The following is a 17,921-nucleotide window of genomic DNA, read 5'->3' on the forward strand; positions in this document are numbered from 1 at the left end:
CACTCCTTGCCCAGCCCTAAAGGGAACACGGAACCGTTGCTAAAAAAAACCTCCAGGAGCCCCAGGTGCAGATTCTGGCACGCCTCCCCTCCGCCTTAATGTGGGGAGAGGCAGCCGGCAGGTGGGTGGGCCAGTCAGAGCGAAGGCTCCGCTCCCTGCTTGCAGCTGCATGGGCAGCCCCCGAAGCAGCAGGCGCCCCTTAAGGGGGGGTCAGGCTGATCCAGAACCCCTGGGTGCTGCAGCTGGCGAGCGCAGGCGCCGGAGGTTGGCACTGCTGCTGCGGCGGCGGCTTCCCCCGGGCACGCTCAGCTCTGCAGCTCCTGGAGAAAGTGCCCCTCGGCTGCTGTCCCTCCCCACAGGCAGCTTCTGGGGGCAGGGCTGGAGGTGGGAAGGATGGAAAGAGTGGGGGAAGGGCTGGGGGTAATTACAGAAGGGACCCTGGAGGTCTTCTAGTCCAAACCCCCGGTCAAGCAGGAGATCCGAGACCAGGGACGTCCAACTTTGGAACCTGTGGACTGCAATTCCCAGGATTCTCCAGCCAGCCTAGCTAGGAGTTGAAGTCCACAGGCCTTAAGGTGGCCAAGGTGTGACACCTTTATCCTAGACCAACCTTGACCACTTTAAGGCCTGTGGACTTCAGCTCCCAGAGTTCCTCAGCCTGCTTGGAGACCCCTGCCCTAGACCCCATTAGGGCCAAATGGCTGCCCAGTCTCCTCCTCAAAGCCTCCAGTGATGGGAGCACCAGCTCTGCTTCTGGAAGACCCCGAGCCCCCAGACCCAGCCCTGCCGCTTCCCCACAGATCGCCCCACTCCTTTTCCAGTAGAAAAATAAGAGTTTAATCGCTTGCTTGGACCAGGAAAGAGAACCTGGCTGCTCTTGACCCCCGTCGAGTTCCTCCTGCAAGAGCCGCCGGAATGAAGGCTGAGAAACGCACCCCCCACCACCGAGGGGACCTGCTTCCTCCCTGAGGACAGTGCAAATGCGCAGAGAAGGGCGAGGGGAGACAGGGCCCTGCCAGAGGACCTGCCCAGGGCCAGAGACCCTCCAGAATCCCACCCAAGGCCGGTCAGGAGCCGCTCTTTGCAGCCATGCGGCAGCGGGAGGGGGCTGGTCTCCCCAGGAAAGGCGCTGCTCCCGGGCCTAGAAGGGCTGCCGGTTGAGGAACCGCTGCATCATGTTGAAGGCTGCCCGTGGCTGGTCGGTGGGCACCATGTGGCCGGCACCCTGTGGAAGGGAGAGAGAGGAAGCGGTGGGAGGCTCACGGCTGACTCGCCACGCACAGCAGAAGCAGGGAGGGGGGAGGGAAAGTATGGGAAGGCATTCAGAGGATGGGGGGGGAAAGGGGATGGAGGAATGTCAGGGAGCCACCGGTTGCCCGGGACAGTCCCAACTCCCCAAGGTCAAACCCTGGGAAACAGCTTCGAGGCGCTCAGATTGTTCCCCAAACAAAATCAAGGCCGTTGATTGGTGGACGAGGGGATGTGGGGAGGTCCAGGGAGAAAAGGGGAGTTTATATGCTTGGTTCTCGCGCGAAAACTTTAGAACTGGCTTTGCTCCTCCTGGGCCCATGCGGAATTCTCAGGGACGGGATGGACGCTCTGGGTCGCATCCCAGGAGTTTCTTTGGCTGCATTTCACCAGGGTGGACAGACTCTGGGAGGGGAGGGCGAGCTGGGCTCTTGCGAGACCCCTCCCCACTCTACCTTGATGGTGAGGAAGGCAATGTTGGCGAACTCCTTCACGAAGCCCCCGATCTGATCCTGGCCGTCCTCGTCCTTGAAGATCCAGGACCTCCGGGCCACCTCCACCTGCCGGCAAGAGGACCCCGGGCGGGGGGGGGGGGGCAGCTGTGAGGGTCTCTGGGCTTCCAGAGGGGAAGCACAGAGGAGGGGCAGGCAGCACCCAGCCTGGCCCGACGGGGAGGGTCCCAGGGGGAGTTAGGCGAGGAATCCCCACGGAAGGAGGCTGTGCCCCCCCCCCCCGAATCCCTGAGCCCCGTTGCCTCCCCTGCGTCCCCCAACCCAGAGGGGGAGGGGCTGCGGGACAGTCTGTTTTCCTGTTCTCTTTATTTACTGAGCAAGTGGCTCTGTGCCCAGGCAGCCCCCGATACAGCAGGACTGAGCGATGGGATTGAGGGCCGGTCCTCACCCCTTTGTGGCCTCCCCATGACCACGGGATCAAAATCTGGATGCAAAACAGCTTCCTGTTTACGACGGCCACAGCGTCCAGGGCTCACGCGAGCCCCTTTTGCGGCCGACTGACCATCGGAGCCCACAGGGAAGCCACTTCGCCGCCATGAACAAGGAAGGCGCAAAATGGGCCAAACCTCACTTAACAACTGTCTTGCTTTGTGACAGAAATTTGGGGCTCAATAGTGGTGGTGAAGTTGAGGTGGAGCGAGGGGCTCCTTCCAAAGAGACGGGCCGGGTGCGACCCTGCCCAGGGCACAGCAGAGGGCAGGCCAGCAGGGGGTGCCAGGTTTGGTCCCCTCCCCACACAGCCGGGAACCAGGGGTGTGGGAGGGAGAGGGGGTGTCCGCTCATCAAATATTTCTAGGGTCTTTTTAGAGTTGCCCACAGAAAGGGAGGGGGGAGCAGTGCAGCAGTTTGCCAACCGAAAGTGCATTCCACAAATGTTTTCAAAGATACTAACTAGGGGACTGAAGTTTCTGATTCAAACTGGAGAGCCTGATTGATGACTCTGGGCTATGGATGTGTCCCATTGGAGGATATGAATTATGATACACCCGGGGGTGTGTGTGGGAGGGGAAACCAAGGTCAAGGGTAACAATGAATTATGTGTCTCAGAGTCGGCTGCACCCAGGCAGTGCCGGACATGTTAACTCCCAATAAAGCCTTTTGAGGTTTTGGAAGTTTGGCTCGAGGCTCATGGGTCACTGCCGGCATCCTGACAGGGGGGCTTTCCCCTCAAGAGCCCCCCCAGCACAGCCCACCTTCTGCTGCAGGGACTCCACGAACCATTCGTCCCCCAGGAAGTTGCAGGCCATGTCCACATCCCCGTTGTACAGCAAGATGCGGTATTTCTGCAGAGATCAGGTGGGGAATTAGTGCCGCTTTATAAAGCCTCAGGGAGGCCACACCTGGAATACACTGCAAGCAATTTCGGTCACCACAAATCACAAAAAAAAGAGGTTGGGACTTTGGAAAAAGGGCAGAGAAGAGCAACTACGGCGATTAAAGGCCCGGAGACTAAAACATACGAAGAACAGCTGCAGGATTTGGGTTTGGACAGTCTAGAGAAAAGAAGGAGGACCGGCGGGGGGGGGGGACGGGGGACGGGGACAGGATAGCAGCCTTCCAGTATTGAAGGGGCTGCCCCAGAAGAAGAGGGGGTCCACCTCTTCTCCAAAGCCCCTGAAGGCAGGAGAAAGAAGCAACAGATGGAAGCCAACCAAGGAAAGAAGCAACCTGGAATGAAGGAGGAAGTTCCCGACAGCAAGAACAAGTAACCAGTGGAACTGCTTGCCACCAGAAGCTGTGGGGGCTCCATCCCTGGAGGTCTTCAAGAAGAGACTGGACAGTCACTTGTCTGAAATGGGATAGGGTCTCCTGCTTGAGATGGGGGCTGGACTAGAGACCTCCAGGGTCCCTTCCAACTCTATTCTATTCTAGAAGCCAGCCAGGGTTAGTCAGGGCCCGGAGGAAGGGCCAGCCTGGTAGGGGAGGGGGCAGGACAGCAAGGAGCACTCCCGCACCCCCGCCCAGCAACTCACCCCAGTGCTGAGCAGCTTCAGGTACTGGTCGTTCATCTCGGTGTAGAGGCGCTTGTAACCCCGGCTGACTGTAAAGCTGGAAAAAGGGGCCCCGATTAGCAGGTGGTCTACCAAGGGGGCCCCCTCCCTGGATGCCTCTGGGGCTGCCCCCCCCCACTCACCTGCAGATCTCCCAGGCCGGGGCGTCGTCCTGAATGTGCAGCGCGTGGCGCACCTGGGGGTCGTTCAGGTAGCGGGTGAGGCCGGTGGTGTTGATGCAGGGGGGGTCCAGCCGCACCTGCTTGGTCACCCCCAGGTTCAGCAGATTCTGAGGGATTCCAAGCACAGCGGCTGCTCCAGGAGGCTCCCCCAAGGAGCGTCTCCATTCACCCGCTCATTTCATTCATTCACTCACTTCATTCGCTCACTCGCTCACTCACCATTCATTCATTCACTTCATTCATTCATTCATTCATTTCATTCATTCACTTTATTCATTCATTCACTCATTCATTCATTCATTCATTCACTCACTCACCATTCATTCATTCATTCACTTCATTCATTTATTCATTCACTTCATTTATTCATTCATTCATTCACTCATTTATTCATTCATTCACTTCATTTATTCATTCATTCATTTCATTCATTCATTCATTCACTTTATTCACTCACTCACTCACTCACCATTCATTCATTCATTCATTCACTTCATTCATTCATTCACTTCATTCCTCCCTCCCTCAGCTGCGTTCAGGCCTTCAAAGGAGAGGGGAAAGCATCTGAGATGCTCAGAGCCTTTGCTTCCCCCCCTCCCCCCCTCCTGGGTTCTGGGGAATTGACTTAAATCCACGGCTGCCCGAGTTTGGGGGGTGGGGGCTGTCGAGGGGGCCCACAGAAGCGCACAAAACCTTCGCTCTGCTTTCTCAGGCCGTGTCAGTTGGGCGTTTCTAGCAAGGTGGCTTGTGTCCCCAAGAGAGTCTCCCGCCCTGAATGAGACCCCTCCTGGGCGTCCCCAGGGACCCCCCAACCCATCTTCCCCAGCAGGGCTCGTGCCCAGGCCAGCCCGGCCGTCCTCGCGCCCCAAGCGGCCGCTTCTGCTCACCTCCCTCCAAAGGCTGCGCAGGGGGTGCCAGTAGAAGCGGTTGCCCAGGTCGTGAGTCACAAGGGTCCCATCCAGGTAGCTGCAAGGTGGACAAGGGCCGCTCAGGCCTTCCCAGCCTCCCTCACCCGCCTCCTCCACCTTGGCAGAGCCCCGCCTGACACTGCCAGGGGCCGAGGGACTGGGGGGAGGGGGAGGAAAGGGGGGCGGCCTGCAAACCGCAAGGCACTCACCTGAATTTCCCGGCACCCCCAGCGCAGGGGGCATAGAGGTTGTAGATATTGAGGCCAGATTCGTCCACAATGTGGATCACCTCCATCATCTGCGAGGAGCAAGAGAGCCGGATGACCTCAAGGGCTCCCCTCCACCCCACCCCCATGTCTCGTCTCCCCCCTCCCCGGCCTGCCAGGGTTCCCCCCACTCACAGCAGCCGTGCAGTTCAGATTCGGGTTTTTGTGGAAGTTGCACTTTTCTCCAGAGCAGCAGAAGCGCTGCAGGTCGCCCCAGAGCCTGTGGAGGGGAAGCCGGGTGGGTGTGCGTGTCTCAGCTGCCCCTGGGGCCGCAGCACCAGCCCCTCCCAGGACACGCCCCCTCCCGGGGGGGGGCAGAGACTCACTGGTTCCCCAGGAGGCCGTGGTAGTAGGCGAAGTAGACCAGGGAGTTGTCGTTGGTCTCGTAGGAGGAGAGCCCGTTGCCCACCGAGAGGCCCTGAAAGACACACGTCCAGTGACCTCCAGAAGCCCCTCGCCCCCATTTCCCTCCTGCCCCCAATGCCCAAGACGAGAGGAGTTGACTTGCTCTTGGCGGTCAGGTCCCCCCTGGTGCTGCCCCCCCACCCCCGGATGGCAGGGAAATGGAGGCGGCTGCCCCTCCCCCCTGGTTTCCCTTCCCCAAACAAGCAGGTCAAGGGAGGAACAGCAGCTGCGCAGCTTCTGCTGCCGGGCAGAGATCCAGTTTTGCCACTCTCCACCTCTGCAGCGCTGCCCAGGGCCGGGGGCGATTCCCCTGGGCTCCCCTGCGGCCGCTCCCCCCCCTTCCATCCCTGCCCACTTAATGCCAGGCTCCCCGGAGCCTCCCCCAGGGCCACACCCACCTTCAAGTTGAGGCTGGCGTCCTGCATGACCCACTGGGCCAGGGTGGGGATGTAGATCCCGCCATAGCTCTCTCCAGCCAGGTAGAGGTCTTTGGGCAGGTGCTCCGGGAACAGGTTGAAGAACTCTTTCAGGGCCAGGTAGTTGACGCGGGCCACCTGCGGGGGCAGAGAGAGGGCACGTGCCAGGCACCAGCGGGCAGGCCAGGGTAAACGAGGGCAGGGGACAAGGGTCGGCACCCACCTCTGTGTCGTTGGTTTGGTAGTCTTGGCTATCCGAGTAGGAGTAGCCGACACCGACTGGGGACTCCAGGTAGAGGATGTGAGCGAGCTGGAGGGAGACAAGGGGGGGTCAGGCTCCGTGGGGGAGGGGTGTTATCTTGCCCCTGCCTCTCATGCCCTCTGGGTGCGGGTGGGCAGGAGATGCTCCAGCCAAGCTTTCAGGGCTGGGGGGGTGGGGGGTGGGCTCACCTTATTCCAGGCATAGTCATTGTACTTCAAGGTGACTCCATCTGGCTGGACCTAAAGGGGAACAAGGGACCCTCCTCAGGGGAGACCCCCCCGGATGCCCACGGCCTTTGCCCCAGGACCAGGCTCTCTGCCCAAGAGCCCCTCCTGAGGGAGGCAACCGTCGCAGGGGGGGAGTGTGACCTCACAAATGCCCGGGACACAAGGGAGCCGGGGCCTCGGCACACCGGCAGGGAGGGAAGTGGCCCCGCGGCTCCCGCCCGCCTCCCCCCACGGAGCCCGGGGGCGCGCGGGAGCGGGGCGACCGACCCTGAAAGGCCCGTGCTCGGTCAGAAGGCCGGCGATGGAGCTGCAGCCGGGACCCCCGTTCAGCCAGAGCACCAGCGGCTTCTCCGCATCCGCCTCCTCCGCCTCCACGAACCTGCGGAGAGGAAGCCGCGGTCGGAGGGGCCGCCCGGCTGCCAGCCCCCTCCCCTCCGCCCCCCCCCGCCGCCAGCCCACCAGTAGTGCAGGTGCTGGTCTCCGTCCACGCTCAGGTAGCCCGTGTACTGCTCGAAGGCCGGCTGCTTGGCCAGCCCCGGCAGGAAGTCGATGGCGAACTTGGACGACGGCGAGCCCGACCAGGCGGCGGCGGCGGCGGCCAGGAGGAGCAGCGGCAGCGGCAGCGGGAGAGCCATCTGCGGGGAAGGGAGGGAGCGCAGGGCGGGCGGTCAGGCGCCCTCGGGGGCTCCGCCGGGAGGAGCCTCCCGCCCCCAATCCCTCCGGAGCGGAGCCCGCGGGGTCCCGGCAGCGGCGGTCCCGGGCCGTCCCGGCGGAGCTCACTTGGCCACGGGCGGGCAGGCGGGCAGGCGGGCGGGCGGGGGCTCCTCGGGCTCCGGCGGCGGCAGCGGCAGCGGCACCAGCAGCGGCAACCGGGCGCACGTGACTGCCGCTCCCCGCCGGGCCCCGGTCACTTGACGGGCGGGGCGGGGCCGGAGCCAGCAGCGGCCAATCGGGCCGGCGCGCCACTTCGCCCCGCCCCGCCGGGGAGGAGGAGGAGGAGGGGGCGGCGGCGGCGGCGGCTGCGGCCTGAGCCGAGCTGAGCGGCGGCCGGGATTCCCCGGAGCGAAGCGCCCTGCGGACCCCCCGCCCTCCCCCCCCGCGCCGGCCTGGCCCGGAGGAGCCGCTGCCCCGTTGCGCCCCAGAAGCCCCGGAGGCGGGGCGGGATGGCGGGGGAGCCGGGCGGGGCGCCGCTCTCTTTGCCGCGCGGCGGGTTGGGCGGCGGCCGGTCTCAACCTCCCCGCGGGGGCTCCGAACCGGCCTTGCCCGGCTTCTCCGGCCGGCGCTGGACGGGTGGCGGAGCGGGAGGCTCTGGCGGAAGCGGCTGCCGACCGAGGCCCACCGCGGCTGGGGAGGGCTGCTTTGGGCCGCCTCGCAGCACAGACGGGACCGGGGGCCGCACAGCTACCCGAGTCCGGTCGGCCCAGAGTGGCGGGGGGCGTGCAAGAGCGGGGCCCCCGGAAGCCCGCGGATCGGGCGCAGGGAGGCTGCGGGGTTGGAGGGGGCGGCCTGCTTGGGCGAGGAGGCGGCCGGGCCGGGCCGCTCTGAGCGCCGGCGGCGTGTCCGAGCTGCATGTGCTGCTCCCGGCGCCCGGGCCGGATCGCCTTTCCGACGTTCGGGCTGCTTTCGCGCGGGCCGATTCCTGCCCGGCCCCCCTTGGCGGGCGGCAGTCGCGCCGGGCACTAGGACCCGCCCGGCTGCCGCTCTCCCTCTTTGGAGCCGGGCGTCCCAGGGGGGCGGCCGCCCCCTTAAAATAGCCTGGGCTGCGGCCGGCCGGATCCGAGATGGCGGCTGCGCGGCACGACCCCCACGCGCTTCCACGGGGTCCACGGGGCCCACGTGTGCCTGGACGCCTCCCGCACGCGGGCCACCCGCGTGGAGAGCTTCGCGCACGGGCTGTGCTTCAGCCACCGGCCGCTGGAGCCCGGCCAGATCTTCCTGGTGGAGATCGAGGAGAAGGAGCCGGGCTGGTGCGGCCACCTGCGCGTGGGGCTCACCGCCCACGACCCCCGCAGCCTGGCCGCCGTGCCCGAGTACTCGCTCCCGGACCTGGTCAGCCTGGGCGACAGCTGGGTCTTCGCCATCACGCGCAACCACAACCGCGTGAGCGAGGCGCCGGCCGGCGGGCGGGGGCTCCTCTGCGGCCCCCACCTGCTCATCGAGCAAGTCCGCATCCCCCGCGACAAGCTGGTGGGCCGGAGCCGGCCGGGCCGCTACAGCCACATCCTGGACGAGCTGTACAAAGCCAACGTGCTGCCGCCCACGGCCCGCAAGAGCCGCATCGGGGTGCTGTTCACGCCGCAGCCGGACGGGACGGCCGACATGCACATCGTCATCAACGGGGAAGACATGGGGCCCAGCGCCCGGGGGCTGCCCGGGTCCCGGCCCCTCTATGCCGTGGTTGACATCTTTGCTTCCACCAAGAGCGTCCGAATCATCCAGGTGGAATACGGCTGTAGGTATTGCGCAGTCTGTCCAGGGAACACCGCCCCCTTAGATTCCCCCCCCCTTGAGCCTCGCTAACCCGGCCAACAGTGGGGCTGCTGGTAGGCTAGAAGTAGGACCGGTCTGTGGGGTCCAGCTTGGCCCCTTTGACTCCACGCGGAGCACAAAGAGGGGTTACAGGAATTGGGTCTGTCCAATTCAGTGAAAAGAGTGAGGAGGCCGCAGTGGTTCAGTATCGGAGGGGCTGCCCCAGAGAAGAGGAGGGTCCGCCTCTTCTCCAAAGCCCCAGAGGGCAGGACAAGAAACCACGGGCGGAAACTCAAGTCGAGGAGAGAAGCAACCAGGAGTTCAGGAGACGCTTCCTGAGAGTGAGAACCATTAACCAGCAGCGGGAGAGAAGTTGCCTCCAGAAGTTGTGGCTGCTCCGTCCCTGGAGGTTTTGATGGGACTGGACCGCCACTTATCTGGAACGGTACTATAGGGCCTCCTGCTTGAGCAGGGGGTTGGACTAGAAGACCTCCGGGGTCCCTTCCAGCGCTTTTTATTCTGAGTTAGCCCAGGCGAGGCTGGGATGCGTTGCCAGCGAGAGAACCCAGCCCGAACCTGGCGTTTTCCCCAGGGCCAAAGCTGGGCAGCTGTGGGGGACGTCTTCGTCCTGGAGGAAGGAGATCGCCTGCGCCGGGAACAGGAAGTCAGAGGGTTTGCCTGCCCGTGGTGCAGCTCTGTGAAGAGGAGCCGTCAGCGGCGCTCAGACACACCACAACAACCCAACCACAACGGAAGCAGGAAGTTCTTGCTTCTGTCATCTCCTCATCGGGCTACTTTGAGTAAAGCCGCCTCCACCCACGCCAGAGATTACCGATAGTCCTAAAGGGCTTTGATGGAAAGATTGCAAGGGCAGGCCTGGTCCAGGTGCTTCGAGAAGAGGGCTGAAGGATGCTTTAGGCCAGAGGTCTCCAAACTTGGCAACTTTAAGACCTGTGGACTTCAACTCCCAGGGGTGAGGATATCTGGGAGTTGAAGTCCACAGGTCTTAAAGGTGCCAGGTTTGGAGACCCCTGCTTTAAGCATACCAGGGATTATTGTGGTCCCACAACCAAGGATCAGACCATATTCTGGTATCTTAACAGAGAACAGATAATCAGAGTTGGAAGGGACCTTGTAGGTCATCTAGTCTAACCCCCCGCACCCAAGTGGGAGACCCTACACCATTTCTGACAAATGGCAGTCCAATCTCTTCTTGGAAGCCTCCAGGGATGAAGCTCCCACAACCTCCGAAGGCAACTTCTGTTCCTTTGGTTGATTGTTCTCCACTGTCAGAAAGTTTCTCCTTGTTTCCAGGTTGAATCTCTGCTTGTTCAGTTTCCATCCATTATTCCTTGTCTGGCCTACAGGCGCTTTAGAAAATAGCTTGATCCCTTCCTCCTCTCTGTGGCAGCCCTTCAAATATTGGAAGACCGCTATATCCTGTCTCCCCTGGTCCTTCTCTTCCCTAGACTAGCCAGGCCCAGTTCCTGCAATTCCATTCTTCATATGTTTTGTCTGCTTTTTCTAGAGTCTCAACATCTTTTTTATTGTGTGGTGACCAAAACTGGATGCTACTCAGTTCAAACCAATCCCCTTCCTCTCCATTTACTAGCCCCTCCCCCAGAGCCCCCAGGCGTGAAGGGGCTGGGCTCATCCCAAATCCCTCCCCCCAGGGTCCGGCCCTGAGAATCCAATCAACATCCAGTATGATGTTAGGGGAAAGCTCCTCTTCAGGTATTTCTTGCACCTGGAGTCTCTGGGCAGTTGGTTTTGATGGCATGTAAACAACTCCACTCAGCAGCGCCATAATCCATGAGTGCAAGACCTCCCTTTCAGTTCTCGTGCAGCTACCCCAGCTCACTTCCCCATCCCAAATACCTGAGCCACCCCCTCCTGGTTACTATGGCAGCCGATAGCAAGCTGGCTGAAGAAACACCCGTGCTGGAGGTCTGCCCACAGAAACTTCCAGAGGACTCTGGATGAGCCCAGCCATTTCACACCGGGGGCTGCTCGGAGGGAGTTAGGAAGAGAGAGAGATGCGTCTTAATGCGCTTGGCTATTTTGATGGTTTTACCAACCATCTTGGCTTTACTTTCAAATGGCTTGATTGATGGATAAAACAATAATTAGAAAGGAGTAAACACATTTATCTCTAATTGCCTAGTATTTCTCCAAACCTGATGACTCACTTATGTTTCATTTTCCCATCCCAGAGTAATTGCTGCAGAACCACTCAAATCCCAGGGAAGAAAAAGGACAGGGTGTCCCAGTTTAAGGGTGTGGGTTGCTTCCCTTAAAATGCAGGTGACAGCAGCAGCGTGGCCTGGTCTGCCGTCTTCCTTCTTTTCCGCACGGCCCCTTTTCAGCCTCAACGTTTTACCTGTTTTAATGTTTAACATGGAGAAATTCCGTTCCCTTACTCTTAGCGGGGCTCCTAAGGGAATCTTTGCAAGAGCCTGCATGGCTCACGCTGTACCTGTCCCATCAACTGGCTGGGCCTTAAGAGGAGATCGTTAAAGGCGAACAATTTGTCCCAAAGGTGCTTTTTTTTTTTCCAAGAGGCAACCGGATTGTTTTTCTCTGAAGACGTTTTGCTTCTCATCCAAGAGGCTGCTTCAGTTCTGACTGAATGGGGGGGCGGGGGGGAATGGAAGGATTGACACTTGAAAAAGCACCTTCAGGATAACCATGACCTGGGAATCTCCATGGACATTTAGCAAACCATTTATCTTTCTTGAGTGAGTGGGTGGCTCAGGCCATGGGACTCGCAGGAGGAGAAAATGGAAAAAAGCAGGAATTGGAAATGAAAGAAAGAAAATGGCTTGGGGGGAGCGGGGGCTAGTAAATGGGGAGGAAGGGGATTGGCTTGAACCGAGTTGGCGTGGACTTGGGAAGTGAAGAAGCAGATTGGAATAGTTGCAGGAATTGGGTATGTCTAGCCGAGCGAAGAGAAGGACGAAGGATTGAACTCTTCCAATATCTGAGGGGTTGCCACAAAGAACGTAGAATGATACATTTGGGAGGGGCTTCTGAGGCCCTCTAGTCCAGCCCCCTGCTCTAGCAGGAGACCCTATGCCACGTCAGTCACATGACTGTCCAGTCTCTTCTTAAAAACCCCAGGGATGGAGCAGCCACGTCCTCTGGTGGCAAGCAGTTCCACGGGAGAATCGTCCTCCCTCTTAGGAAGGTCCTCCTTAATTCTAGGTTGCTTGTCTCTGTGATTAGTTTCCATCCATAGTTTCCTGTCTTGCCTTCTGGTGCTTTGGGAAATAGTTTGAACCCCCCCCCTCCTCTTTGTAGGAGCCCCACAAATATAAGAAGGGGGGCCAACCTAAGATCCAGAGCACCTGAGGGCAGAATAAGAAGCAATGGATGGAAACGAACCGAGGAGAAACCCAGCCTGTAATTTCCTGATGGGGAGAACAGTTAACCCGTGGAACAGCTTGCCTCTAGAACTTGTGGGTGCTCCATCACTGGAGGTTTTCAACAACGGACCAGACAGCCATTTGTCTGGAGTGGTAGAGGGTTTCCTGCCTGATCGGGGGTTGGACTAGAAGACCTCCGAGGTCCCTTCCAACTCTGATGTGCTGTTACTCTGTTATCCCCATTCCTGAAAGATTTTGAGCAAACGTGAAAAGCCAAATAGCAGCTCTTTGTAGCAGTTGCAAGAAAGAATGCAGACAAACAATTTTGTGTCACCTTAACATCCAGGAGATTCACTGCGGCGCACGGTTTCACCCTGCATTAGCTCCCTTTCCCAGGTGCCCAATCCTCTTGGCGTTGCTGTTACCACAACAGATTAACAAAACTATTTTTGGAAATTATTCCTGAGGGATAAGGTTACACAGGATAAACAGGACGAACACAACAGCTGCGTGATATTTTTCAATCTCCAGGAGAATTTCTGAAAAGGGTGTGGGGTGATTTGGGCCTTCCAGACAGAGTTTGGAAGAATCATCTAGGATTTCCCAGGAACCCAATTCAAGAGGAAGGGAAGGAAAAGCATTTCAGCAGCCAAATTACTCAGAACAGAACTGGGACCTTAGAGGTCTTCTAGTGCAGCCCCCTGTTCAACCAGGAGATCTATACAATTTCAGACAAATGGCTGTCCGGTCTTTTCTTCAAAACCTCCATTGATGAAGCACCTACAACTTCTGGTGGCAAGCTGTTCCTTTGGTTGATTGTTCTGTCAGGAAGTTTCTCCTGCATCCCAAGTTGCTTCCTCTCTTGGATTAGTTTCCACCCATTGTTTCTTGTCCTGCCTTCAGGGGCTTTGGGAAACAGGTGGACTCCTTCCTCTTTTTTGTGGCAGCCCCTCAAATACTGGAAGACTCCTATCATGTCCCCTTCTCTCCTCTAGACTGGCCAAACCCAAATCCTGCAACTGTTCTTCGCATGTTTTAGTCTCCAGGCCTTTAATTGTCTTAGTTGTTTTTCTTTGCACTTTTCCCAAAGTCCCAATACCTTTTTTCTAATGTGCTGACTGCACCTGGATGCAGTATTCCAGGTGTGGACTTGCTAAGGCTGTGGCTAGTGGTACTAATACTTCATGTGATTTTGATTCTATGCCTCCATTTATACAACCCAGGATTGTATTAGCCTTTGTGGCTACTGCTGCACACTGTTGGCTCATCTTTAACTTGGTCTTCTAGTCCACTTCTCCCTGCTCAAGCCTTTCAGACAAGTGGCTGTCCGGTCTCTTCTTAAAAATCTCCAGTGGTGAAGCAGCCACAACATCTGGAGGGCAGCCGTTCCACTGGGTAGTTGGTTCTCCCTGTTGGGAAATCCCTCCTGCATCCCAAGTTGCTTCTCTCCTTGACTGTCTCTGGATATGGAGGTTGCTGAGGAGGGAAGGGCTGGACACCAGCTGTCAAGGATGGGCTTTCTCCCTAGGAGACGGTCTCTTGAAGGCCTTCCACTCACAGCATCCTTCTGGGGAGCAACAGCTGCTCTGAGGCGAAGGTGCCGTGACGGAGACGCCGCTGCCCACAGGCAGCCCTAATCCATGCGTGGGCCCCAGGAGACTCTTCCCGAGGCTGCTGGACAAGCCCAACTGGGTCTCCCTGGAGGCGTTGCCAGGGCCGCCGAGAGGATGATTAAGTGCTGGAACAAGACTAATATGGGCCCCCTCACCTGCACCTTAAGTTAACTCCTCCCCTCCCCATCACCCTGTGGATTTCGCTTTCCTCCCTGCACCGACGTCACTCCTAACCGGGGGTGGGATTCAAAATGTTTAACAACCTGTTCTGTGGGTGTGGCTTAGTTGGTGAGCATGGCTTGGTGGTCATGTGACTGGGTGGGCATGGCCAACTCAACATCACTCACATCGAGGCACCATTGCCTCACCTGGCCTCTCATGACTGTGGGGATGCTGCAACAGCCATAAGTGTGAAAAACGGTCATAAGTCATGTTTCTCAGTGCCATTGTAACTTTGAATGGTCCCTCCACACAAGCAAAGTACCAGCAAAGGAGGGGGAAAAAACTCCAGAGAAATTCCAGAGGCAGGAAGACTAGTCCTGCCAAGAATGTAATAAGGGTTAACGGAGAGGCAGTTTCTGTAAGCAACACCAGAATGTTTCCTTCCTGCCTCCCTTACAGGATTAGCCCAGTAATTTCTTCCAACAAGCGGTTCTCCGAACTGCTTAGAATGTTAACAACCGGTTCTAGCGAATAGGTGCGAACCTGTAGAATCCCACCCCTGCTCCTAACCACCTGAGAGGCTCATTTAAAAAGGGGGAGGGGGCTTCCAGGGCAGTGAAGCAGATTGGGAAGCGGGGAGGGGGTGAGCATGAAGTATGGAGAAGCAGAGTCTGCGCAGCCCACAAGTAGATGTTTATTTTTCCGACTGGGAGAAGAATGGTTCACTCTAGTCCAAGCTTGGCAACTCTAAGCCTGGAGGGCTTCAACTCCCAGAATTCCCCAGCTGCCAAGTTTGGAGACCCCTGCTCTAGTCTATACGAATGGGGAAAAAGTGACACTCCCTTGCCACCCACCCTCCGGTTTACCCTCCTGCGTTTTAAAGCCATTCCTCTTGCCAGTTGCCCTTTGGCACAGCTGGAGGGCGCACAGATCCTCTGACTAAGCTAACTTCCTTCCTTCCTTCCTTCCTTCCTTCCTTCCTTCCTTCCTTCCTTCCTTCCTTCCTTCCTTCCTTCCTTCCTTCCTTCCTTCCTTCCTTCCTTCCTTGCCATTTGCCCTCCAATGAGTTGATTTGATCCAGCCTTGGAGTGTTTTGCTACAAAATTTGGTCTTGTAAATTTTTTTTAAAAATTGCCACCTTCATGGGCCCCCTTTGAGCTCCTTGGGCCCCGGAACAATGTACCAGCTCAACCCCCCGCCCCCTCTCCTCAGGCCTGGGCGTTGCACTCCTGCCCCCTCTGAAGGACGCACTAACCCATGGTGCTGGGCCAGGCAATGCCTCTGTCCAGGAGCAGCTTTCACTCTGCAAAGTGATGTTTTTCTCTCTGGGGGGGAGGGGTAAGACTCGGACCTGGGGGGGCACTGCGATATCTACTGTGTGTCAAGGACGTGAGGGGAGGAGGAACGGGAGGCCATTAACCTGAAGCCGGGTGACTGCTGGGTGGCTGGAGAAGCCCCCCAAGGCTACCCCTGTGCTTCTAAGGCAGCCCCCTCCCCAGTGAGGCTGCCTGCCTTCTGGCTGGCTGATGGTGTCCTCTTCTTGCTCTGTGGCAGGGGTGCGGGTCCAACCTTGGCAATTTTAAGACTTGTGGACTTCAACTCCCAGAATTCCCCAGCCAGCACCACCGGATATCCTGGTCTGGGGCCATAGAATTTCAGAGTGAGCCTTCTTCTCAAGGGGGCACCCCCCCCTTTTCTCTGAGGAAGCCTTTTGTGCCCCATTGGCTCTCTACTCCTTTAGATTAGACTAACAGAGTTGGAAGGGACCCTGGAGGTCTTCTAGTCCAGCCCCCTGCTCAACAGGAAACCCTATACCAATTGAGACAAGGGGCTGTGCAGTTTCTTCTTGACAGCCTCCCACGATGGAGCCCCCACAGCTTCTGAAGGCAAAAGCCCCCCCAGTGAGTGATTCAGGGCTCCCCTTCTTTGGGGCAGCCCCTCAGATACTGGGAGCCTGCTGTCCTATCACCCCTCGTCCTTCTCTTGGGTCGATTAGAAATGCCCTCAACCATTCACCATACAGGTTAATGTAATCTGTTGGCGTAATCTTGTTGCGCTTCTCTGCACTCTAGTTTCTAGAGATTCAGCACCTTTTTTCCTACTGTTTGAAAACTCTCTTCTTGTTTCGCTTTGTTATTATAGGGGAGAATTAGAGAATGAAAAATAGCAAGAGCTTCTATTTTTCTGTTGCACAAAAACCAGCTGCTTGAGAGTCACAAGCCCCAAATATGCATTTTACCATTCCTGCAACTCACAGCAGCTCAGTTTACACAAAGGAGACACTTATCTTGGTCTAATCCTTGTGTCTTAACCTGGTTTAGCTGGGTTTGCAAAGTGGCACATTTATGTTGGTTTACTTCATGTATTAAGCTGCTTTAACTAGGTCTGCACAAAGCACACGCTTTTGTTGGTTTAGCCCCTCCTTTTTAAAGCTAGTTTAAGAGAAGCTGCCTCTCTGCACACTTATGTTGGTCTAATCCTCTCCTTCCGCCCCCCCCACCCCCCAGTGCCCTCCCTGGAGACCCTCTGCCGCACGGCCATCCAGAGACACATCAGCCACCGCCTGGCCATCGACGGGCTGAACCTGCCTCCGCTGCTGAAGAACCTCTGCAAATACGAATGAAGCACCTGGCCAGGCACACCTGCCTCACCTGACGGGTCTTTCTGGGCGGGGCTGGTTCTGCTGGAAGCATCAGCCGATTCTGCGGACGCCAAGCCCTGGGACGCCTCTGCTGGGGCGCTCCCCAATGGACCTTGCGTGCCCCAGGAGCAGCCCAGAAGGTGCCAGGAGGCCAGGGCCCCGCTGCGCTCAGCATGAGAATGTCTCGCATGTCAGTCGGAACAGGATCCGGGTCAGTCGTCACGTGTGTTCAATAAAAGCCGCCTTAAGGAAAGGACACCGTTCTGGCTGTGAGGATATTTCTGTAGCGCCTCCAGGCTTCGGTACCCCACTTCTTGTAAGCCTCCAGGGAAGACCCTGGCAGGCAGGGACCAGGTGTGGTTTGGCACGAACAAAGAGGCATAGTCCAGGTGCTCTCTCTGTCACAGGTATATTCAGTGCTGGACAAAGGAGGGTTTCCCCCGTAAGGCTGGGAGGACCCTGACTGCAATTTTAAGCAAGCATGGATGAAACAAATAAAATGTTAAAAAAGTTATAGTTATGTAGTGACTTAACTGAGCACATCTACATTGTATTTATTTTTATTTTTTATTTATTTTTGATTTGTCGATCGCTTACAAGATAATAGATATAAGAATAAACATGAGTATGAATACAGGAAGTGGGTACAAATAAATGGGGACAATAGGAGAGGGACGGTAGGCACGATGGTGCCCTTGTGCACGTCCCCATTACAGACCTCTTAGGAATGGGGTGAGGTCAATCGTGGATAGTGTGAGGTTAAAGGAGTGGGGGGTTAGAGGAAGTGGCAGCAGAGTCAATTAAAGTAACCAAAAATATCTTTACAATTCTCAAGTCATGTCGCAACTTTTGAGCAACCCTAATGTTTGGAAATGGAAAGTTGAAAAATTTGACACGCCCTAAACAGGTTTCTTGGTTACATAACAGGAACTCTGCTTACAAGAGTTAAGTTAAGGAAGGTATAAAAATACTTCTACGTGCGTCTTGTGGCTCTGCTCACGTGCTCAGCTGTAAGCTTGTGATTCCCTTTATCAAGGCCTCCACAACTCTGCCCTCTGAAGTTCAGGCCTGGATGTTATCCCCGCCACTTCACCATGGGAATCTTTAGACCAGGCACCAGAATGACCCAACCCTGATGACCACCTCCTCTTGAGGAGGGATTGGGCAGGGGTGGGGGTGAGTGGGAGCAGAGGTCCTGGTCACTTCAGGCCACCCGACCACCAGAGCAGAGACCCACTGGTGGCCACTCAGTGG

At 57.7% G+C, this 17,921-nt stretch overlaps 2 protein-coding genes across 2 annotated transcripts; one reads left to right on the plus strand and one right to left on the minus strand.

Annotated features, from left to right (window-relative positions):
• Nucleotides 1–820: 820 nt before the first annotated feature.
• Nucleotides 821–7,187, minus strand: CTSA (cathepsin A). Its single transcript, XM_087959081.1, has 14 exons — nucleotides 6,877–7,187; nucleotides 6,685–6,796; nucleotides 6,379–6,429; nucleotides 6,152–6,238; nucleotides 5,911–6,066; nucleotides 5,434–5,525; nucleotides 5,243–5,327; nucleotides 5,051–5,139; nucleotides 4,821–4,899; nucleotides 3,895–4,040; nucleotides 3,734–3,809; nucleotides 2,954–3,043; nucleotides 1,704–1,808; nucleotides 821–1,225 (listed from the first exon to the last, which is right to left on the minus strand). Exons 1-14 carry the CDS (start codon nucleotides 7,050–7,052, stop codon nucleotides 1,142–1,144), a joined length of 1,428 nt encoding a protein of 475 aa, XP_087815207.1. The 5' UTR covers nucleotides 7,053–7,187; the 3' UTR covers nucleotides 821–1,141.
• A 533-nt stretch (nucleotides 7,188–7,720) lies between these two features.
• NEURL2 (neuralized E3 ubiquitin protein ligase 2) lies at nucleotides 7,721–16,925 on the plus strand. Its single transcript, XM_087959083.1, is given in 4 exon segments — nucleotides 7,721–7,826; nucleotides 7,862–8,216; nucleotides 8,218–8,869; nucleotides 16,534–16,925. Coding segments are annotated over 3 exon segments (786 nt in total). The 5' UTR covers nucleotides 7,721–7,826; nucleotides 7,862–8,198; the 3' UTR covers nucleotides 16,650–16,925.
• The last annotated feature ends 996 nt before the right edge of the window (nucleotides 16,926–17,921 follow it).

The sequence above is a fragment of the Notechis scutatus genome, chromosome 3 (assembly GCF_049901735.1).
Source record: "Notechis scutatus isolate UNSWTSFEM ecotype Mainland chromosome 3, rNotScu1.2, whole genome shotgun sequence".
Lineage (NCBI taxonomy): Eukaryota > Metazoa > Chordata > Lepidosauria > Squamata > Elapidae > Notechis > Notechis scutatus.